The following is a 23573-nucleotide window of genomic DNA, read 5'->3' on the forward strand; positions in this document are numbered from 1 at the left end:
CGTCACTATTTATGTTCATGTATTGATCACAAGTTGGCTCATGTCGACAGTTTAATCAATTTTGGTACGGACAATATTTCTCTGTTTCAATGTCTAATCTGCTATGTCAACCGTCGTGTCATCATAATCAAGCGCATAAATAATCATATAAATCACGAGACTTGATTGAATAAATTCAAAAATTGGAGGACCAACAACCAAAATTGAAATCATGGCTACAAAATAACTAAACTTGAGCACCTACTGCTCAAAGGAAAAATCGCATGAACTGTGAAAACGTGAGGAGCATGGAGACTGACGGAGGAGGGAGCCCGAGGGAGCCTCTGCGGAGCTCAGACGCCAGAGCGTGACCCTTCCTTGCGAACGAGAAAGGCGCTTCGCTCTCGCGTAGCGGCAAACGAAAAGGCCAAAAAAATATCGACTCGATCGGGAGATCGGACAAACTCCTCCCTCGCTCGCACCCCTTTTTGGTTCAGTGTCTTCACGTTCTCGTAGGAGCAAAGCCACCGCTTTTCCCCAAAAAAATCTGGGCGCAAAAAGCGGTGATTCCTTCTCTCTCTTTCGTTATCTTCTGAATCGGGTGGCGAGCGTTCTTCGTAAAAATCCAAGCATTTATTTGCAACCCATTAAAGTTTCTTGACGACTTCTTATAGAAGTAACGAAAAGGCGGGAGCTTGATAGCTCCAACTGCGATTTCTCTCCTGGGTTTTGCTTGATTCCGAGAATTCCCTTCTGGGTCGGAGAGATTTCTAGAAAGAATGGCGAATTGGGGGATATCTTCCGGCTCCAAGTCCACGGAATCCGTGACCGTCGGCTTCAGGATACCGTACTACACTCACTGGGGTCAGAGCCTGCTCGTGTGCGGCTCCGAGCCGGTGCTCGGATCGTGGAATGTGAAGAAGGGCGTGTTGTTGGCTCCGTCTCACCACGGGGACGAGCTCATATGGCGCGGGAGCATCACCGTGCCGAGTGGTTACGCGAGCGAGTACAGTTATTATGTGGTGGACGATGGCAGGAACGTGCTGAGATGGGAAATGGGGGAGAAGCGCAGGCTGGTGTTGCCCGAGGGAGTGAAGGATGGCGATGTGGTGGAGCTTTATGATCTTTGGCAGGTTATCCTTTTTCTGAGTCTTCTTCTGCTAACTTTTTAGTCTCTTAATGTGTCGTGGAAACAAAAGAGAAGTTTATGATTCTTGCTTTTATTCTGTTGGTGTCTGGAAAGGGGTGATGAAGTCTCTCTTGATAGGTATTGTGGAGTTGCAATTCTTGCGTTGCTTTACTTTTGTCTAGTGGTAGATTCCTGTTGTCAGGAAAAAAGTAGAAGATGGGTGGGAGTGTCTCTGTTGCACTCCTATATTCTAGGAACTTACCTTTGTTCTCTGTCCAGACCAAAATGGATCTATGATAAGATTGTTTATTTACAACGGAGTGTTATGCAAAGTTAACAAGCTGTGAAACGGCGGTGAAGAGTGATTATAAAATGAAAATCTGTACAATAACACTAGGTAGAAGAGTAATGCAACTGTGGCAGTGCTCCCTGTCCTTGACTTAGTCCCATTTATATTTTAGATTGTGTTTTGCTGTCACAACCTACATCGTTCTGGGGGCCCCTGACTTGACGATTCTTCACTTTATTCTGAAGTTTGGTTGCTGCTTTACGCTTCTCATCTTCCATCTACATGTTTGTTTGTTTTTCTAACTATACCATCTTCGTTTAGCCATTGTAAATCTGAAAAGTATAATCAGTGGCCAAGCGCCGCTTGGATAATTCATCTTAGAGCAGTTGAGATTGTAAAGTGTTTCTGAGGTGTCTTAAACTGGAATACTGGATACATTTAGATTGAGTAATTTAGCCCCAATGATTATTTTCTGGTTTTAGCTTGCAAGGTTGTTTGATGTTGTGAAAGTTTTTTGACAAGAACTGGTGCTCAACTTCTTCTTTTAAAGTAGATCTTGATGAGTAGTAGCTGACACCTTTTTCCTAGCAGACTGGTTCAGATACTCTCCCATTCACAAGCGCGTTCAAAGATGTCATCTTTCGTAGAAGTGCAAGTTTGGGCATAGAGAGACCCCTTGTTGTTCTTCAGAATAATTTGGATGAAATTGGTAATTTGTTCATTTAGACTTTTAATTAAACCTTTGCATGTAATGTCTTTTGAAGCTTTTCATGTAACTGACTGGTTCTGTTTTGAGCTTGGGTTAAATGCAGATTCTGTCCTCATTCATTTTCGAATATGCTGCCCCAGTATAGAAGAGGACACTGCAGTAAGCTCCCCTTTCGAACTGAACTTTTTACTAGTTTGTCATAAACAATTTCTATCCATTTCTTATCCTGTTGGGCTTTCAGGTGTATGTGATAGGGAGCTGTTCAAAGTTGGGGCAGTGGAAGATTCAGAATGGAGTTAAACTTAGCCATGGTGGTGATTCAGTTTGGCATGCTGATTGTGTAGTCCGAAGGGGCGACTTTCCATTAAAATATCCTTAGAGTTTCCTTTGGCTTCAACAATTTGACTGCTTTCAATTAGTATCTTCTTGGCTGCTAGTTTGGCTATTGCAAGCCTCTTTCTCCCTCCTTAACTATCTTTTATACGTACAAGTATTGTACATATGGCAAGGCAGAGAACATTTCTCTAGAAATCGGCTCCCAACGGGAACTTTCCCTCGAATCCTCCAAAAGTCAACCAAGATATATTTTCCTTTCTGATGGCATGTTTCGAGTAAGCAAGTTCACTATTGATCGGCTTTTAAGTGGTATGATGTGTGACATTCGGTGACATTCTCTTCATCAATCTGTTTCTTAGGCAATGCCATGGCGTGGTGCTGGCGTTGCTATTCCCATGTTTTCTGTCAGATCCGAAGAGGATGTTGGAGTTGGGGAGTTTCTTGACTTGAAGTTGCTTGTTGACTGGGCTGTTGAATCTGGATTTCACTTGGTTCAACTTTTACCAATTAATGATACATCTGTACATGGGATGTGGTGGGACTCGTATCCTTACAGGTAAGCTGTCTCCTCGAAAGTTCATATACTTTTTGACTATCATGGGAATAATTATGCCTTCTTTCATCCGTTCATCCCTGAATCTTACTTTCCTCTAGTATATAGTCACAAAAAAGAAATATCGAATAACAAATATTGTTTGTGCACCATATGATCTTCACATACCACTTACCACATGTGGTAATTTTTTTTATTTTATCAACTCACAACCATGGCGTCTTATTTAACCTTTATCCATTTTCTTTTGGAGCAAGAAATCTGGACAAGAGTTGAGGTTCTGAATAGGGAGGTGCAAAAGTATGCAAAATTCACAGTGATAAATATATTCTAGTTTATAGTCACAGAAATGCCTCTGTCTGGAGTAGGACACTATCATAGAGAAGCACCTGGAAGCGGATGAAGAAGCACAGAATCTGACCACCAGGCAATATCTTGTCAACGACACTGTTTAAAAAGCTACAGCTTTTTTAATTAAGAGGCTCATGCAAAAAAGAGCTTGATGCTCCTGATGCATGATTCATCGGTGAAATCACTTCATATATCAGTAACTAGCAGTTGTTCACCGTGGAGAAGATGAAATTTCTCATGGTAGTTTTTGGGTTTTCATACGGTTACCTATTTGGTTATTTTCCCTTGTGTTCATGCAGCTCACTTTCAGTATTTGCATTACATCCACTTTACCTGAGACTGGATGCTCTTTCGAAGAACATACCAAATGATATCAAGGTGGTATATGCAACTTTTCACCTTTGCTTGCAATAGATATTTTGAGAGCTGCTTCTTTATTGTCAAGCTTTAAACTCTCAAACACGTGTTTAGTTACAAAATTGATCTGTAATTTTTTTGTCTTCCAGCACGATATTCTGAAGGCCAAGGAGGAGCTGGATAAGAAGGTAACATGGTTTATTAGTTTCTTTGCTATCTAAGGAACTTTTTCTACATATGTTCAGAAATTCTAGCTGCAAACAAGCTAGAATTGGGCCATGTGGCTTCATCAGGGGAGAATTTCTGAAATGCATGAGAGATTCGTGCATGACAATAAATGATTACTCAGAGGCTGATGTCCAATTTATGCTTATGATTTCACTCTTTCCAGTAGTATAGTAATCCTAAGCCTTAATAAAATAAACTTTTTTATATCTAAGCATTTTTAACATTAGATGTTGAACTGTGACATGGAGGTTTGGGTTACCAACTAGTAATTATATCTCGTGCTGGAAAAAAAGATTATTTCTCAAGGTGGGATACTCATATTTCTACCAAAATGCTGGCCAAATTTCCTTAAGATGGTTCCTCATGTACGTGATTCTATCCTAATGCCCTCTTGTTTTGATATACAATGCTGGAACCACCATGCTTTATTGGGTTAGTTATTGGTTTTGAAGACTTTCTTCCTGATAAAGTGGAGCAATTGTCAGTACCTCAGTAGGTCTGGATGCATTATCTGTTCATCTAAGTTTGCTTCTATTTATGAGATTGTTGACATGTTCTATGAAGACAAGTTGGCAACTAAGTGTGAAGCTGCTCTGTGTTTCTAGTTGAAGAAAGGCTTGCATCAGTAATTTTTTGTATGGGACACTTTAAGCATAATTGACATCTTCGGTGTTGCTAATTACTAAGTGCCTAATTATGTTATTGCAGAGTCCAATTTTTCTGTATATCCTGACACGCAAATTACCTTAATTGGGTTTGGCTGTCTAGGATGTTGACTATGAAGCAACAATGGCCGCAAAGCTTTCAATTGCCAAGAAAATCTTCTCTCTTGAGAAGAATTCAGTCCTTAATTCAAGCACCTTCCAAAAGTTCTTTTCAGAGAATGAGGTCATACAAAAATTCTTTTTGTCTTGTTCATATTAATTGATGATGGTCTTGTGAGATGAGGATGCATGGTAGCAACTCATGAGCTGTTCCTTTGAAGCCACAGTTTTCACTCTGACTCCTGCTTCAATTGGTTGTAGGAATGGTTGAAACCTTATGCAGCCTTTTGTTTCCTACGTGACTTCTTTGAAACTTCCGATCACAGCCAATGGGGCCGCTTTTCCCAATTTTCCAAGGAAAAGGTGATTTTTACTTCATTTTTTATAGTCAATTTGGCGCGATTGTTTATTCAGTTTTTATTGATGAACTTACTAGATTTTCACACACTCTAATTGAAGATCTGATAAGACTGTCCTTCTTTCCTCACAGCTTGATAAACTTGTCTCAATAGAGAGCTTGCACTATGACATCATATGCTTTCACTACTACATTCAATTCCATTTACACTTGCAAGTAAGTGTAGTGCATTTTCTCATTTTAATGCATTCTGGAAATTGTTCACTAGCATCCTGACATTTTTATCGGTTGAAACATTATGAATTGGCAGTTGTCAGAAGCAGCCGGGTATGCTAGAGAGAAAGGAGTGGTGTTAAAAGGAGATCTGCCTATTGGTGTTGATAGAAATAGTGTCGATACCTGGGTCTATCCAAATTTGTTTCGGATGAACACGGCAACTGGAGCCCCTCCTGATTATTTTGATAAGAACGGGCAGAACTGGGGGTTTCCTACTTATAACTGGGAGGAAATGTCAAAGGACAATTATGCTTGGTGGCGTGCCCGTTTAACACAGGTTTGTGTTGGAATCTAATAGCACAGTACCATGTGTCCATGACTTTTGAGCTCTTGGTTTGCACAGTGGTCATATGAACTTAATAAGCATGAATATGAATTTTTCTCACCAGATGGCGAAGTACTTCACAGCTTACCGAATTGACCACATACTTGGTTTCTTTAGAATCTGGGAACTTCCAGAGCATGCCATGACAGGCCTTGTTGGTAAATTTAGACCGTCAATTCCTCTTAGTCAGGTACTTCTAATCCTCTTGATTCATACTCAAAACAAAGTTCACAGAGATTTTTTCTTGTTATAAAAGATTCCTCTTCCATTTTTTGAAGCCTTTTAGTAAAAATGATGTCTGATTGCAGGAAGAACTTGAACGAGAGGGAATATGGGATTTTAATCGTTTGAGCAATCCTTACGTCCGGCAGGAATTATTACAGGTTGCCTATTCTTTGACGTGTTGTGATTAGTGTTTGTACATTCAAATGATTCTATTTGTCAATTGGTACCACATAATGAGGCTTTTTGGTTCTCCTCTTGCAGGAAAAATTTGGAGAATCATGGCCTTTTATTGCTTCTAATTTCTTCAATGAATATGAGAAGCACCATTATGAGGTAAAAATCAGTTAAAGCACCATGAAGCTTTATGTTGTTCTCCCTGTTATGATTTTTCACCTTCAAATTCAGGTTGGCTGATGTCTCTTTGAGGGTCTTCATTGTCTCAAGTATAGTTGGCCATGTCTGCCTAATCCAGTTAAAAGTTATATTGGTTTGAACTTAAATTAATAGTGATGGACTTTGATGTGCCTGTTATATGTCAAGATGTTTAGTTGTACTTACTTCTGTGGAGATAGGGGTGCCATGAAATTCTTAAAATTAATGATGTAGAAGTCTCTCTTCATCGTTAAAGGGCTAAAGTTGCTACATGGGACATGGGGAGGTACAAGAGTGAACAGAAGAATGAACGGAAGGACAAAGGACAATTGAAGTAGTTATTCGTTCTATTAAAGCTTATAATATAGAGCATCTTCTCCTTGCAAAACTTTCTGGTAATGGCAGTGAGGAGATGGGAAAAATATTTACTTGCTCTTCGGCCCTGGATGGAATTTGATGGTGCTGCGATGTGAGTGGTTTCATGTGTCTAGTAATGGCAAGTTCAAATGAAGTAGAACTTATTTGCCTCTCACGTTTACCCTTGTTGCTTTATTTGCTTTTGGAATTTTATTGCTTGTAGATGTATTATAAAAGCATCTTGGCCTAACTTCAACTTCAGACGGTTCTTTCTGTCTAGTGATCCATTTATCCACTGATTCACACGAGATTGCTTGATTTTGTAGTTCAAGGAAGACTGCAGAACAGAGAAGAAAATTGCTGCAAAACTGAAGTCATTTGTGCAAAGGTCCCTATTGGAAGATGAAAATAAGATACGACGGAATCTCTTTGATCTTCTACAGGTAATGAGTCAATCTTCTGTTTCTCCTATAATTTGGTGCACTTGTTTTTTTTTTTTTTTTTAGCTTTCCACCTTCACTTGCTAGAATCTATTTGCATTTGCAATCCTAGTGCTGTTCCATCTTGCAGAATATAGTTCTTATCAGGGATCCTGAGGATGCAAAGAAATTTTATCCACGTTTCAATCTGGAAGATACAACAAGTTTTATGGACTTAGATGATCACAGGTATTAATCTTTTGGTTCTTGTTGAGTCACTGAGTGACATATGACAAACCTGAGCTTCACTAATGTTGGCTCAGTCTACATTAATGGTTTAATTGCTGGTTATTATGTCCTACTGGAAAAACATGGTGTTCTTTTGATATCTTTGGTGAAAATTATTTGACCTTGTGCTGCATTTGGGTTTCTTGATGGGAACAAGGGGGCTTTACTGGAATATGGATGACTCCTCCACTTTGTGACATTTAACGAGATTCTTTTTGTGCAGCAAGAATATTCTGAAGCGACTGTACTATGATTACTATTTTCACCGGCAAGATAACCTGTGGAGACAAAATGCTTTGAAGACATTGCCTGTCCTCCTGAACTGTTCAGATATGCTGGCTTGTGGAGAAGATTTAGGCCTCATCCCGTCGTGTGTACATCCAGTATGTCTCCCACTTTCATACGAACGCTTTCTAATAAGGAGCTCTTGTAACTTTGACATTATCTCACAGGTTATGCAAGAACTTGGACTAGTAGGTTTGCGCATCCAGCGAATGCCTAGTGAACCAGATCTCGAGTTTGGTATTCCTTCTCAGTACAGCTACATGACGGTATGATCCTACAGGAATCCATGTAGCTTGTTCGAATACTTCACCAATCCTTTGTTAACCGAGTTGTGCTTTAAGCTTATTTCAGATATCTATATGTGTCTGTGTCCGTAGCAATCAAAGAAAGTTAAAATTTGCAGTTCTGTCTTTTCATTTCATCAAGTCTGTGCTTTGTGTGTTCATAAGAGAACTTTCCCTTTCCTTATGTATGCGTGCCTGTGCACATGAAGTACCAAAGAAAATAAATTTTCCAAAGCCAACATGTTCTATTAGAACTAAATAGTTGACGGTGAAACGTCTCCTGTTACTTAGGTGTGTGCTCCATCTTGCCATGACTGCTCTACCTTACGTGCTTGGTGGGAAGAAGATGAAGAAAGAAGGCATCGTTTCTTCAAAAATGTGGTGGGTTCTGACAAGCTGCCCCCGAGTAAATGCGTTCCTGATGTTGCATATTTTGTTTTACGCCAACATGTCGAAGCTCCATCCATGTGGGCAATCTTCCCTCTTCAGGTATTTTGCCTGACTCAATTCTTCAGCTGAAATTCCATTTGCGTCAAACTTCTTGTCAGGTGTGGCAGATCCAACCTCATACCCTTAATGGGGTTCCTTTGCTTGATTTATTTTTATTTTGTTTGGATATCCTGTGACTTCGGTTGTGCTTAAGTCAAGTTTGTGTTGATGTCAGGACTTGCTGGTGTTGAAAGGAGAATACATGACTCGTCCAGCAACTGAGGAAACAATCAATGATCCGACCAATCCAAAGCATTACTGGAGATACCGTAAGCTTAATCCTTCTGTTGTTTTTAGCTTTTGAGATTAAAAATATGAGAGAAAATTCTGCAGTTCTTTATGGTTTGCTTAAATTATTTGAAATTAAATTAAGAAGATACAAAGACTGCTAAGTTTTGAGACGTGTGCATCTCGAACTCAGGTGCACATGTGACACTGGAGGCCTTGATGAAGGACCGAGATCTCATATCCACGATCAAGAATCTTATACGTGGGAGCGGAAGATCACATCCCCTTCTCGTCGAAGCTAATACGAGTAGCAGTCGAGAAACGGGAAATACTACTACAGAAAAGAAGCTAGTCAGTGGAGAAGCCTTAACCGCACAATTAAAAGGAGTTCCACAGAGGGAGAGCCTGGTGGTTTCATAATCCAGCTGGCGCATGTAAGCTAGACATTTTATTGGAAAATCGGAAGGAGGAGGTACCTGGAGTTCTTGCTTTATTGAAGTTTGGATTTTTTTTCCCAATAAGCATAGAATAACCTTTCCTGTCACACAGCTGAGGGATAATACTGTATTAAACGATACAATATGACTTAGATACATCAGTATATACCCACTTATCGCACGAGATAGTGAAGCACATAGTCGAACTGCTTCATTCTCATATTGCTACTTACGGCCCAGAAACTACTATCATTTCCATCTTGAGGCTGCAGATTGTGGCAGCCTAGTTTAAATTTTTTTCCAGGGAAGAAGGAATTTTTCTGTTCTCTTGCGCGGTTATGTCATGTGGCTGCTGTTATATCCTGTGGCTCGGGACCTGGCAGGCTGGCAAATGAAAAGGGTTTCAAGAAAATCGAGAATGAGTAGAGCATTCGTAATTTGCCTTGGTTCCTTCGATATCGAGTACTCTTCGGTGATTACACTGTTCTTTAGTTACATCATTACTGATAGAACAGTCTATGTTTGAACGAACGAGCTTGTATGCCTGTTTTATCGCTCAAAGATTTTGAGAATGGTATGCGGTCTTGAATTGACATCTACATGGTTTTAGGTCGTTGGTGTTTAATAATGGAAGATCAATACAGGTCATGTAATATATTCGCATCAAAAGAGGGATCCTTGCTGCGACTATTACCTGTCTTCCGATGCTGATACACCAGCCTTGCTTGGACAAATTCATGCTATACGGGCTGAAAAGGGATGTCGAAACTTACCCAAAAGGAGTCGTGACTTTTCTACGCCAATGCATTCATGTTTAAACTTGCATGGTCCAAACACTCATCCGATCATGCACCATGACTGTTCAAGAAAGGACCATGAACTAGAGCTATCAATCTCTCTCCCCCTCTCTCTTTGCGCTCTTGCGTAAGCCATCTTCATATTTCTCTATCATTTCTTTCACTTTACCTTACCAAAGAAAAGAATCAATTGCTTTGACAATCAGCCACATTGGGTTGGAGGTCGATTACTTGGTTTGGTGGGAAGTTTGGAAAGATTTTGTTAGGCCAATCAATAAAATTTGCCCTCACCTATAATGAAATTCCTTTCAATATGTAGTAATTTATGTTCCTACCCTTCACCAAAAATAATAAAATTTACGTTCGACTATAGAGAGGGGAAAGAAAAAAACATGACTCACCGATTCATCTTTTAATCTAACCAAGAGAATCCTTGTACGAATATGACATAAAAGCCACGGCATCTCCAATTATGTTAGTGACGAACACAAAACATCAGTGGTGATGTCAAATCCGAATCGTCGTCTAAAATACCAACTAAAAAGATTTTAAAAAACATTTTATGGATCTAGAATTTTTAGTTAGGAGTTTGGTTTTGCCTTGACCTAAAATTCTCCATTTGCCATTAATACTAAGTCCTTTCGATTTTGATGATGAATGGCGATTGCTAGGCCCCTCCCAAAAAAGGAATTGGACCAACTCGGATTCAACTAAATTCGGCACCAAATCGAAACGATTCCACGCCAAGAACCACGTCCCGAAACGACATTGCTTAAATTATCATCTTTTGTCGGATCGGAAATTAGGAGGGTTGTCCGGAAATAGGAAGCAGTTACCTTGGAAGACGCAGCGAATTTCGGTGGACGAGTTGGGTTGTCCTCGCGAACGAAGAAAAGGATCGATTTTTATCGTGTGATTGACTGATACCGACGAAAGGGGTCGTGGGTTTGAAGGGAGGAGGGCATCCGTGGGAATCCTCTCGGGAAAAAAATTTATAAATTTAGAAAAAAAGGGGTCTTTGTTTTCTTAAATAAAGTAGGGACGGATTGATCCTCTCGCGCTCCCGTTGCTCTTCGTCTCCTGAATGCCTTAACCAGTGTTCAGGGTCTGTTTCTCTCTCTGTCAATTCTTTCTGACCATGTTCTCTTTGGCCCTTCTTTTCTCATTCTGTGTCTGGGTTTTGTCCATTGATCATTTTGTTGGCTTGTGCCATTCGTAATTCCATGTGGTCATGCCCTTTTTTTGTCTTCTATTGTTTTATGTTGGCTCTTCATGGTTGATCCTTTCATTTCCTCTGCATTTTGTTCTGCATTGTTGCAATGCGATGCATGTGCAAGCAAAATAATAAGAAGAAGAAGAAATAGAAATGGGTTGCCTGGAGTCATTTTGTACAGTGTCAAGCATGCTTACCTCTGGTTGCACCTGTTCCACTGCCCAGGAAACATAATCCAGCAATAAACGAGAGAAAAAGAGGAGAGCCCGCGAAACATTTTTGTTGTAATTTTTCTCCTTAATGCGTGTGAGATGGAATTACTCTGTGTTTATGACATTTTATCTCATGTTTGCAGAAAATTGTGGCGGTTTTCGTGCGGAGGAGCGAGGGCTTTTGTAGGTTGGTGCATTCCATATTGGATTTGATTGCTCCCGAGATATCTCAACACTTTCTTTTCATTACGCGTTGGTTAATGAGCTTTTCTTTCTGGTTTTGGTTTGTTCCGTGTAGTTTTTTTCCTTATAAATTCCTTGTCCTTTTTCATTGGAATATGCAGGTTATGATGGATCCATTGGGTATGAGTCGAACCTAATATGTGATTGTCATCAGCAAGTCGACATTAATGAAGCAAGTGCGGCACTGTACATATGCACCTGCATTATTCTGGTGAGGCAACATTTATTTTATATTTTTCTAGGATATGGTTTTCAAGCATTCCAAGATGTTTTAGTTGTTATTCTGTTGGGAGCAAAGCAGAGATCCAACTGGATCAGCTTCCGCGTCTATTTCACGAGCGTTACTTGATGGAGTAGGAAGTCGAATCAGAAAGATTTCTGAGGTTCAAGCATGGGGAAGTTTTATCTAGTCAAGTCACACAACATATTCCACTCGTCAGTTTTACAGTGCCACAGAGAATGTTTGTGATTAGTACTGTGATGAATGTGTGCATTGTCACCGTTGATCATGTTATAGTTGATATGAATACAAGGGGATTGAAGAGATTGAGAAATGATTCATTTCTTTTTTTTTTTTTTTGAAATTTTTACTCTCAATAGAGATCCCCGAACAAACTTTTCCCAGCAATTTTGAGAACGATGCAATTATGTTAATCTAAAGATATGCTCGGCTGTTAGGGACTGTTCTTTCCATGTAATAACTTATGCAACTTGTTTTGGTTGTCAAATGTTCATCTCGGTCGATGTGCCGTTAGGACTGACTCGAAGTTGTCTATTCTGGGATGCAGTTTCTGATGGGCCAATCCATTAAGGAAGACCTGTTCTCTGGGATTCCTCTGGGGATTACCCTTGCCCTGCCCTGCTGCCATTTGTTCTGTTGAATGAGATTTTCCAATATGGCGGTAGCTATTGATCAGCATCATGGATTCAGGCCACCAAGCCGACCTCAGAGATGCAAACTTCAATCCTTCACTCATCTCGACTTCACTGTAATTGATCTTGGCCAAACCCATCTGGCCCGTTCCTCGAACCAAGCATTTGATGTTGCTCATTTCCACCGATGCTTCTCCACCCCTTGCCTGTCCTTGACCACCCAAGTTGAAGATGACTTTGATAGGAATCCGCAAATTGAGATTCTTGGTGGCTGCAGGGCCTTCAGAGCTCGCGCTCTAGTTGTAGAGGTTGCCATAGCAATGGCTTCTGGGGTCAATCCTGTGCCAGTGTCGAGTGGACTTGGTGGAGCATACTACATGCGTGGCCGAGATGGGCATGACATCGCCGTGGCAAAGCCTGTTGACGAAGAACCTTTAGCTTTCAACAACCCCAAAGGCTTCAGGGGTCTGATGTTAGGCCAACCTGGCATGAAACGATCCATATGTGTTGGCGAAAGCGGCGTTCGAGAACTGGCTGCATACATTCTTGACCATGATGGATTTTCCGGTGTTCCTCCAACTGCTTTGGTGAAGATCTCTCACGTTTTTAATGAAAATGATGCGTCGCCGACATCATTAGCACCCTACAAGATCGCATCGCTACAACGCTTTGTGGATCATGATTTTGATGCTGGAGAATTGGGTCCCTCTAGCTTCTCGGTAACGTCGGTTCATAGAATTGGGATCTTGGACTTGAGGATGCTAAATCTTGACAGGCACGCAGGAAACATTCTGGTTAAGAAACATCTGAACGAAATTTCTACTGCTGGGTCACTGGAACTTGTGCCGATAGATCATGGCCTTTGCCTACCCGAGTTCCTTGAGGATCCTTATTTTGAATGGCTGCACTGGCCTCAAGCCTCTGTTCCTTTTTCCGATTTAGAAGGCGAATACATATCCAACTTAGACCCCTTTAAGGATGCTGAGCTTTTGAGGACCGAGGTTCCTTCTCTGAAGGAGTCCTCTGTCCGGGTTCTCATCCTATGCACCATCTTTCTAAAGCACACCGCAGCTGCTGGCTTCTGTCTTGCAGATATAGGTGAGATGATGACTCGCCAGTTTTCTTGTGGGCAGGAGAGTCTTAGTTTATTGGAGGAGCTGTGCGTTCAATCCAAGGCCAGCATGCTGATTACTTTGGGCGGCGATGTGCCTGTTGATGAAACAAACGAAGGAGACGACCTTGAAGCTACTCAGTTTGTCATGGAAAATGATGATGACATGAAGGAGGACTTGGACCTCCCTGAGACGGCTAGGCCACGTAAACTTCCCAGGTTTTTATCTGTCAAGTCAATGTCTGGGCTGCCTGATGTGTTATTATCTCCAAAAAGGGAGGAAAACGACACCCTGAATTGTGAATACGAGTTTTATGCGATGGAAGACGATGGGGTTGAAAATCATGACGATGCCATCAACCGTCCCAAGGTGGGGGCTTTCAACCGGAGCATGAGTTTTGCAGTGCAGCAACACGACAATGAGGGCGAGGGGATCTCTTTCGGAGATATGAGCGAAGACGAGTGGGTTCTGTTCCTCGAAATCTTCGAGAAGCTCTTGCCCGAGGTCACGGAGAACGCTAGATGCAACAGCTCGAAGCAGAGGTTGGGAACTTCTTGCGACTTCTGAGGAAATCACCAAAGCAATAGACGATTTAAAGATCAGCAAAAAGATAGAAAGAAGCTCGGACACAGATCGCTTGTAATTACTGTGGACTAATTTTCCTTTTCTGTTTCCCAAATGACTTGCTAGTATAGATTGTAGATAATGACCATTCGGGGCCTGACGTGAGAGGAAAAGCGATCGGCAAGTCGCCGTCCTTTCCTTTTTCTACTGTATCACGCGGTTTCGTCCTCATTTTGTAACTATCACCATGCAATTATATCAGTGTGTATTGTATTGTGTATAAGCTCATTGCCCCATTTACATCACCGTGTGTATGTTCACTCTGATCTGCACGATCAAATTTGAGGGGTCTGGTTTTCTGGAACATAGCAGTAAAGCTACTCCAAAAGTCCTGTCAACTGGTGTTGGTGCATCTCTAGCCCTGTTTTGACTTTAGAATGGCAAGCCAACTAGACAGTAGCTGATGAAACGTGAATGTTTTTGTTTCCTTACCAGGTTACTGCGCACGTACGGGAGAATTTATGTCGTATTAAGAATAAATTAAAAAGATGACTACACAAGATTATTAGATCTGACCCTTTGGAAAAGATTTAATTTTTTTTGTCTGTTCTTTAAGGGGAAGAGAGAATCTTCGTCTTTTGTCAGTCTCACAAGACAACCCTACTGTTTTTCATCGAATGACGAGAACACAAGCAATCCCATTGGCAGTGACGGTCGAAAAGTCGTGACTTTTTGTCTTTTTCCTCTTTTTCTTCTTCGTCTTCGTCTTCGTCTTCTTCTTCTTCACACCATCTCTGAAGTCTCTGCAGCACCCACCACGATGACGATCGGCATCGTCGACCACGAGCTCCCTGACGACACCCACAACCTCTATGACGTCACGTTCTATGACCTCAGCGTCCGCACCCTCCTCACCAGCTCCCCTCCCATGGCCGCCTCCTGGCTCTCGTCCCGCGGCTCCCAGGCCCTCCTGGTCGGCCTGGACGTCGAGTGGCGGCCCAACTTCACCCGAGACAGCGACAACCCCGTCGCCATCCTCCAGCTCTCCGTGGGCCTCCACTGCCTCATCTTCCAGCTCCTCCACGCCCCCGAGATCCCTCCGACCCTCGCCGACTTCCTCCGCGATCCCCGCCACGTCTTCGTCGGGGTCGGCATCGACGAGGACGTCGAGAAGCTGCTCTGCGACTACGGCCTCAATGTGGGCAACACGGTGGATCTGAGGGCCCTGGCCGCGAGGGAGCTCGGCCGGGAGGAGCTGGGGAGGGCGGGGCTGAAGACGCTGGCGAAGGAGGTGCTGGGGAGGGAGATCGAGAAGCCGAAGCGGGTCTCCAAGTCCCGCTGGGACAACCCGTGGCTGACGAGCGTGCAGGTCCAGTACGCGTGCCTGGACGCCTTCGTGTCGCTCCGGATTGGGGAGGCTCTTAATGCTGCTGGTGGTGCTCGGCCGACGGCACGTCCGGACGAAGGAAGGTAAATTTTGGGATTTGACTGGGGCGTTTGCTAGGTTTTTCTTGTGCAAGACTTGGGACTCCTGAATCTTCTGGTTGTAAAGGGATCGACCGCAATTTTTGACTTGGACACTGAATATCCTGATTGCAAAGGGATTGACTGCAGTTTGTAATTTTTCTCTGATGTGATATGGTCGATGGTCGCATTGCATCTTTTTTTGACAGTAGAGGGATGATGTTTATCTGCTTTGCCGGTCCTAATTTCATTAGATGCGGAAATTTTATTGGGATGGTGTCTGCTTCTCATAATTTTGTGCCTGATCTGGGATTTGGATACGGGTGCGTAAACACGGGTGGTAGAACAATTGGGGATTTGATTCTATTGATTATGTGAACTGAACTGAACAAATATGCAATGACTGTAAAGGATAGATGGTTATTAATCTCGTGGAGGAAACTGTCTTTGCTAGAGGCTCTCTTTCTGCATACGTCGGAAATATGATGCGATGCTCTTGTCCGCTTTAGAAAGATTTCTCTTGTTTAGTTAGGATTTAGGTTTGCTCCAAGATTTAGATATTTTCCATTTAGGCATTTCCCTCTAATCTTGCATCGGCACATTATATCTGTTGGGATTTCTGACCGTGTTGACCATGTTGACCATGCAAGGGAAACATGAAACTAGTGCTTGACTAGTGCTTGTTATGTGAATATTGGAGCTCGTATATTATCCATCTACTGGTTGCTTGGATTTGGACAAAACTGCATTGCGTTATTTATACTACAGTTGTTGTACGCGGAGCCATGCTGATGCAAGAATGAGATTTAGCTGTTGATTAATCTGCAGCACTTCTTTTTCCTTGTATTTTCATGCATGAGCATGACTTAGACCTAAGCATCTCTATGCTTCAATGTGAATATCTGTTGGCAGAATTCGTGCTCCTATTCTTGTAAAGGAGATGTGAATATTGTATCTCCTATTTCTGCATCTTGATTTCGGGGATATTTTTCCTTGATATTTTTCCTTTATGGTTGCTTGTTTACTTGGTTGTAGCAACCTTGTTTTGTACATATAGAAAATAATGGGAGATCATCTCTTACAACACAAAAATAGAAGAGAGAGTTTTGTCTGAGGACGTAGGCACATTGCTGAACCTCGTTAAATTCTTGCCTCCATTTGTTCTTTGTTTCTTTTACAACATGGTATCAGAGCAAAAGTGAATCGACCTCTTCTTGTTTCTTATTCTTGATCCACGTTCTTGTTGCTATTGTTTTTTGGTTGTTTGTGCTGAATGTTGCTGCAGCTCTATGGCTGAATCTAGCAATCCCACCAATGGTGCTGCGCAAGACACAAATAATCAACGGCTTACAACCCTGTTGTTGAATGGAGTAAATTATCTTCCGTGGTCTCTGGCAGTCACAACTGCTCTTGGAGAGAGATCCAGACTGGGTCATGTTACGGGACGAACCCAAGCTCCTGCTACGACTGATCCCAACTTTGACAAATGGCAAGCCAACGATCATAATGTTATGTCATGGATTTTCAACTCCATGGAGCCTCAAATATATGAGATATTCGCCTATATGGATACTGCTAAGAATTTGTGGGATTCCCTATATGAGATGTACGGACAAGCCAATAATGCATCTCGAGTGTTTAAGCTTCAACAAGGTCTCGTTAGTTCCAAGCAAGGGATGAATCAGTCATTCATAGAACATCTGAGTAAAATGAAGAAACTGTGGGAAGAACTTCGGCAGTATAGACCTATTACTCCAAACGTTCGCGACTATATCCAACGGGAAGAACAAGACAGGATTTTCCAGCTCTTGGCTAGTCTCAAGCCTGAATTTGAGGAGACCAAAAGAGATATTCTTATGCGACCTAAGCTGCCGTCTTTCAATACTGTGTGTTCCATCATACAGAATGAGGAAACACGGAAAAGATTCATGGTGGCAAATTCAAAGGTGAAGGCATTTGTTGATTCACCGGAAAATTTAGCCTATTATACTATGTCTAATTTCAAGCAAAGTGATGCTAGCAGTCGGTGGGCAAAAGAAAAGGGAAAGAAACCCATACGATCTTATTGTGATCACTGTAATCGTGACGGGCATTCCAGGGAACGGTGTTGGGTTCTTAATCCGCAGTTGCGACCAGTCTGGCAAAGATAAAGGTCTTGATGCGAAGTTTGCAGTTCGGGGGGATGACATAGAGTTTCAGTCTAAGCTAAAATTTTTAACTCAACAGGTTTAGTAGTTGCTTCAAAGTCATGGCAAGAATCGGATGCTACAGGCATTGAATCCGAAAATATGGCCAAGACCTTGTAATCTCCATGCTCTCTCTACTAAGTTTAATTTTCGGATTATTGTTGATTCTAGGGCTACAGACCATATGTGTAGCTCTTCATATGTGTTATGTAATATTGTTTCCAGCACTTTGTATCCTCTTATAATTATTGTGAATGGAGTTCAAGTCCCAACTTAAGGCATGGGCCAAGTAAATATTTTTTTTTTTTGACAAAAGCCAAAGCTTTGATAGTTCCAGGGTTGAAATCAAATTTGTTGTTTGTTAGCAAAATGTGTTAAATAGTGGGATTGCAATGTCATCTTTTACTCCTTAAAAGGTGATTTTTCAAGATCGCTTTAACAAGAAAATGATTGGTGAGGGATAGCTATGAGCTGGGGTAAGCATGGTCTGGATGAGCGGTTTTCACATTGGAATCAAGAACCACCCACTAAGGACTGGTTTCGAAAAATTGGAATCGAGACCTGTCCGTTGGTTCCATGGACTTACTTGGACTTACTAGAGAATTAGACTGTTGGTCCGGTCCGATTTTTGGATGGGTCCATGAAACCGATCCCTAATCCCTACAAAGCTTGGTCGGTCTTATATTCGGGTTCAATTGTGAGCCATTGATTTTGGTTGGCCTTATATTCGGCCTTATACTTGTCAGCTAAAAACTTAATTTCTTTAAAGGTGGTGTCATCCTTTTAAGATTTCCCAACACCGGAAACATGTGGAGAATTAGATTTCATGTCAAAAGTCCCAACCTTCATAGAAGTTACAAAATTAATTGCATGATTCATCTTTTTTCAATGTCAAACCTAATTTAATCATGTGAATGGTTAATGAGAGACCTAATTACACTCGTAAAACAAGTTGTTGGCTCTTATGGACATCTTCAATTTGTTCTCCCCTTCCTCTGCGTTTGTTTATTTTGTTTTGGTTGAGAAATGGAGTAAATGGATTATTAGAATTAAAAAAGAAAAGAAAAGTAAGGGGTTAATCCTCTTATGCACCAAGAGACAAAACTAGTCAATGATGTCCAAAAATTACAAATATACATATATGTACATATGTGTTTTTGTCGAAAAACTACAAAATAATTAGGTAATTGAGAAGAAATTTCTTTTTTTAAATATATATATGTCGGTTTGGCCTGGGCGGGTGAATGGGCGGTTCTATGCACAGAATTGGGAACTGGACTGATACTTATCGATTCCACCAAATTGGAATTGAGAATCGAACTGGTCCTCATGGGAACTGCTAGTTTCGATCCAGTTTGGTCCTCATGGAAATCGAACAAAGGTTCGGAAATAGCTTACAAAAATAATTTCAGACCTGAATAGTTTTTGAAATATATTTTGCACATACAAAATCCGTAAAATATGAAATTTAAGTACATCGTAGAATAAGCCAAAACACAAAACTTTTGTGAAGAAAGTCCCATCAAATTTGTACCATAGGAATAATCGCGTTCGCATATTCCGTTCACATTTCATGACATTCAAACTCAAATGCACTAAAATCTTAGTGATCAGCATTTCAATAACATATTAATAAACTCAAAGTACTAAATTATTAACACTATTTGCAACACGAATTTTTCCCAACCGCTGATGAATATAATCAAGTGTGAATTTGATCAAGGCAACTAAAACTCGGGGAAATCAACCCTGACGTATGGAAATTAACCTATGTAGTATAAACGGCAATAAATCACTTGCCTCAAGTCTTGGATGAACGGTGGCCGCTGTTCAGCGAGTTGCCGTGGCCTAGGAAGACGACTCGAGCGGCGGAATGACGATGTGATCGGCTGGCTGAATTTTGCATCGTCGTGGTCGGACGGCATCATTGTGGCTGTGTGTGCAAGCTGAAGAGATCAGTGAGATGGTGTAGCAATGACAGAGAACAACGCTTTCATGCAGTCGTTTGTTTGACTCGGCAATAGAAATTCTTGCTAGCTGTTGAAGAGGTGGTGTTGAACGATGAAATGAAGTGGTGAGTGCTAGGTGGCGTTGTCGTGGTTGACTCAGCAGAAGTATCATGCGCCAACGGGAGGAAAAGGAGGGTCGCGTGGTGTTGACTTGGCAGCAAGCTAGTCACGTGGATGTGGATTCGCTCGAAAGGACTAAGGGTCGTGAATGGTGAGGCGGCGTGGCTGGTGTGACGTGGTGCGATCAGCCAGTGGCGATGGTGCAAACGTGTCATCAAGGTGGCGTTGGTTGATGAGGTGGTGGGGGTGCTGACTTGGCGTGGTTTGGTTATGAGCTTGATGGCCCGATAATGGTTGCTAAGTACTCGAGGCTCATGATCTCGTTGAGCGATAACCCGGATGTCACACTCGGGCCTTGCCATTCTTTAGACATTTGCCCAAAACTTTTTGGGTAGATGCTGTGCTTACTAGTTACTATTTGATAAATCGACTATCTAGCTGCATTTGGGAGAAGTATAGCCCAAGTGCCAAAATTTGACACGGAAGGACACTTAAATGCCTAAAGTTAGGAAAGTGACACTTAAGTGCCAAAATTTGAACAAAATGGATTATTTAAGTGCCAATCTTGCCAAAATGCTAACGTTGCGATTTTCCAACGAAATAAGTGCAAAACGGTATCGTTTTGCACGCTGACGTGGCTAGACAATGCAAAAACGACATCGTTTTAGTGCTGATGTAGTAAAAAAATTAATAAAATAAAATTATTTAAAACATATAAACTAAAAATACAAATATTTAAATTAAAACAAAAAAGAGCGGGAAAGGAGGCGGTTGAGGGCTAAGCCCTGCTGCTACCGCCTCCCCATCACCGCTAGGAAAGGCCGGCGATGAAGGGGGAGGGTCGGTCGGGGTCGCTAGATTTGGGTGAGGGTCGCCACCTCGCCTAGATCCAATGAGGGTCGCCGACCCTTGCTCGGCCAAGCCAAGGGTTGCCGCCCGCCGGAGGGTCGCCTCGGTGGGCGGCGGCCTTGGCTTGGCCTGGGTTGCCATTTGGGTGAGGGCTCGTGGCCCTCGCCGCTGGTCGACCGGGTTGCGGCTCTTAGCCGAGGCCCAGCGACCCGGCCGACGCTCCCCTATAGTTGCTGGCCCTTCCCGGCGACGACGAGGAGGCGGCGAGGGCTGTAGATTTGGGCGAGGTCGTGGCCCTCGCCTAGATCCGGCGAGGCTCACGGGCCCTCGCCACCGGTGGCCAAGGGCGACCTTGGCCGACCCTCCCCTTCCGTCGTCGGCGGGCGAGGGCTTAGCCCTAGCCACCTCTCTCCCCCTCCCCCCTCATTTTTTTAAATATATATTTTTAATTTAATTAATTTTTATGTTAATTATTTATCGCGCCAAAGACAAAACGACGTCGTTTTTGCATTTTCTAACCACGTCGAGTGTAAAACGATGCTGTTTTGCACTTATTTCGCCGGAAAATCGTCACGTCAGCATTTTGGCCAGATTGATATTTAAGTGATCTATTTTGCCCCGATTTTGGTACTTAAGTGTCACTTTCCTAACTTTTGGCACTTAAGTGTCTCTCCGTGCCAGAAGTTCGGCACTCAGCTGCATTTTGAATTATATAAGCCCTATGGAAGAGTTGCACGGTCGCAAGTTTGATCTCTCCCATTTAAGAATCTTTGGGTGTGTTTGCTATGTACATTCTCAAAATGGAGGCAAATTGGACCCTCGTGCTTGTAAATGTGCTCATTGGATATTCTTCCATCAGGAAAGTATACAAGTGCCATGATCCCCGCACAAAACGTGTCTATATTTCTTGAGATGTTAGTTTTGATGAAACTCACATGTTTTATTTTGATAGGACTCAAATTCAGGAGGAGCAAGATGATTATAGCGAATTCCCTTTTGAATTTGCTCCTATCCTGGTGAATGTTGACACTATGCAAATTGACAGAGTGTCTACTGGTCAAGACTTTAAGAGGCAAGAAAACACACAAGTGGGCCACAAAATTGAAGGACAACAAAGCACTATTGTGCCAACAATAGAACAAACAGTTGAAACCGAAAGGGGGATTGATAACAGGTCGGTTATGGCACCAATTGAAGTTATTGTAGAAGACGAAAAGGGGATTACTGACACATCTGAAGTAGAAAGGGGAACTGATAACAAATCAGCTACACCAATTTAGCCACAAAGGTCATTCTGCGTTCCGAGACCTTCAACTCGCCTTCGCGACTTTGCCACAGATTATTCTGTTGAGCATCCTATTCAAGAATATATAAGGTGTGACAAAATCTCTACTGTTTTTGAGTTTCTTATCTGCCATTGAAGATCAATAGGAACCCAATAGCTTCATGGAAGCAAATAAGAAGAATGTGTGGGTTAATGCCTTGAAGGATGAATTTCATGCTCTTGATTGAAATCATACCTGGGAATTGGTATAGCTACCAAAAGGGAAGAAGATTGTATGATGCCAATGGATTTACAAGACCAAGTACAATAGCAATGGGTCAGTTGAAAGACACAAAGCAAGACTTGTTGTAAAAGAGTATACACAAACTTATGGTATAGACCATAAAGAAAGATTTCTTCCGATCGTCAAGATGTATACACTTATGTCTATAGTAGTTAATTGCGAGCGGCCATTGTTTCAAATGGATATGAAGAATGCATTTCTTCATGGAGATCTTGAGGAAGAAGTCTACATGAATCTTCCACTTGGGCATTCCTTATAGGATGAAGATGGAATTGTGTGCTGATTGAAGAAAGTTATCTACGGTCTTAAACAATCCCCTAGAGCATGGTACGGTAGACTTAGCACCGCATTAGTCAAGGTTGAATTCAAGCGAATTGCACCAGATTCCTCAATGTTAGACCCATTAAATGGGTGGGTCAGGTCGGGTTTAGGTCGGGTCATAAATGGTCCGACCCAAATCGACCCATTTAACCCGTTTATGACCCATTTATTGTAATGCAAAATTTTTGACTCATATCCGACCCGACCTATACCGGATCCATTTCTTATATATTATATATATATTTAAAAAATGGTATTGCTAAAATAGTTTTATACAACACAAATTTAATGGATAATTTTATAATTTTGAAATAATTATTTTAAAAAATCGAATTTTAATTATTATTATTTTTAAATTAAATTTTAATTATTTTTTTAAATATAATTTTTCATTTTCTTTTTTTTTTTTGTTCTTCTTCTGGCCATAGGCGAGCCTCGAACTCGCCCGACTCGCCGACGCCAAGCTCGAGGCTCACCGAGATCCGGCTAGCTCGAGCTCACTCGACGCCGGCGAGGCTCGAGCCTTGCCGGATCCGCGAGCTCGAGCTCACCCCTCGTCGGATTTGGCAAGCTTGAGGCTCGGCGGCGGAGCGAGCTCGAGCTTGCCCTCGCCAAATCTAGCGAGGCTTAAGCCTTGCTGGGCATTGGCGAGGCCTTTGCCGCACCAGATTTGGCAAGCTCGAGGCTCGCCTGGTCGGTCGCCGGCCATTGCCGTGCCGACGACTGGAGGAAGAAGAAAGAAAAAAAAAAGAAGAAAGAAAAAATAAATAAAATTAAAATAAAAACTAATTATAATTTCGGTTTTATAACTATTTTGTAAGGTTAAAGAGAGAAGAGAGAGATTGTGAGGTTTTGGGTGAAAATAGGTTCTAAATTCAACCCATTTAAGAATCACTTAAAACCCATTTAAGACCCATCTATCAAAGTCTTTAATTGTTAAACCCATTTAACTACTTTTTGTCAAAAAGCAAGTGACTCATTTTGCCACCTCTACTCAATGTATACCAAGGTCATAGATAGAGGAATTGATGTTGTCCCAGTATATGTTGATAATGTTGTGATTA

General features: G+C 41.9%; 3 protein-coding genes across 5 annotated transcripts; all 3 read left to right on the top strand.

The window, feature by feature from the left end:
- The first annotated feature begins 245 nt into the window (after positions 1-245).
- Positions 246-9367, top strand: LOC104425401 (4-alpha-glucanotransferase DPE2). 2 transcript variants are annotated; one of them, XM_010038092.3, is made up of 22 exons: positions 247-1112; positions 1989-2106; positions 2210-2265; positions 2348-2475; positions 2591-2717; positions 2802-2998; positions 3646-3724; positions 3853-3891; positions 4700-4819; positions 4957-5058; positions 5186-5269; positions 5364-5606; positions 5719-5844; positions 5963-6037; positions 6141-6212; positions 6935-7051; positions 7179-7276; positions 7539-7698; positions 7768-7866; positions 8176-8373; positions 8549-8642; positions 8795-9367. In XM_010038092.3, the coding sequence occupies exons 1-22, from the start codon at positions 759-761 to the stop codon at positions 9019-9021; spliced, it is 2913 nt and encodes a 970-aa protein (XP_010036394.2). In that variant the 5' UTR covers positions 247-758; the 3' UTR covers positions 9022-9367. The 2 variants fall into 2 exon arrangements, with proteins under 2 accessions (XP_018720863.2, XP_010036394.2); XM_018865318.2 differs by having other exon boundaries at positions 246-1112; positions 7539-7866.
- Positions 9368-10517: 1150 nt separating this feature from the next.
- Positions 10518-14352, top strand: LOC104425400 (phosphatidylinositol 4-kinase gamma 8). The gene is made up of 4 exons (XM_018864614.2): positions 10518-10940; positions 11404-11447; positions 11605-11714; positions 12292-14352. The coding sequence occupies exon 4, from the start codon at positions 12385-12387 to the stop codon at positions 14053-14055; it is 1671 nt and encodes a 556-aa protein (XP_018720159.2). The 5' UTR covers positions 10518-10940; positions 11404-11447; positions 11605-11714; positions 12292-12384; the 3' UTR covers positions 14056-14352.
- Positions 14353-14683: 331 nt separating this feature from the next.
- On the top strand, positions 14684-17981 carry LOC104425398 (Werner Syndrome-like exonuclease). 2 transcript variants are annotated; one of them, XM_039305501.1, is made up of 2 exons: positions 14684-15522; positions 16167-16943. In XM_039305501.1, the coding sequence occupies exons 1-2, from the start codon at positions 14873-14875 to the stop codon at positions 16174-16176; spliced, it is 660 nt and encodes a 219-aa protein (XP_039161435.1). In that variant the 5' UTR covers positions 14684-14872; the 3' UTR covers positions 16177-16943. The 2 variants fall into 2 exon arrangements, with proteins under 2 accessions (XP_039161435.1, XP_010036392.2); XM_010038090.3 differs by having other exon boundaries at positions 14688-15522; positions 16802-17981.
- Positions 17982-23573: the final 5592 nt, after the last annotated feature.

Source organism: Eucalyptus grandis, chromosome 11 (assembly GCF_016545825.1).
Source record: "Eucalyptus grandis isolate ANBG69807.140 chromosome 11, ASM1654582v1, whole genome shotgun sequence".
Lineage (NCBI taxonomy): Eukaryota > Viridiplantae > Streptophyta > Magnoliopsida > Myrtales > Myrtaceae > Eucalyptus > Eucalyptus grandis.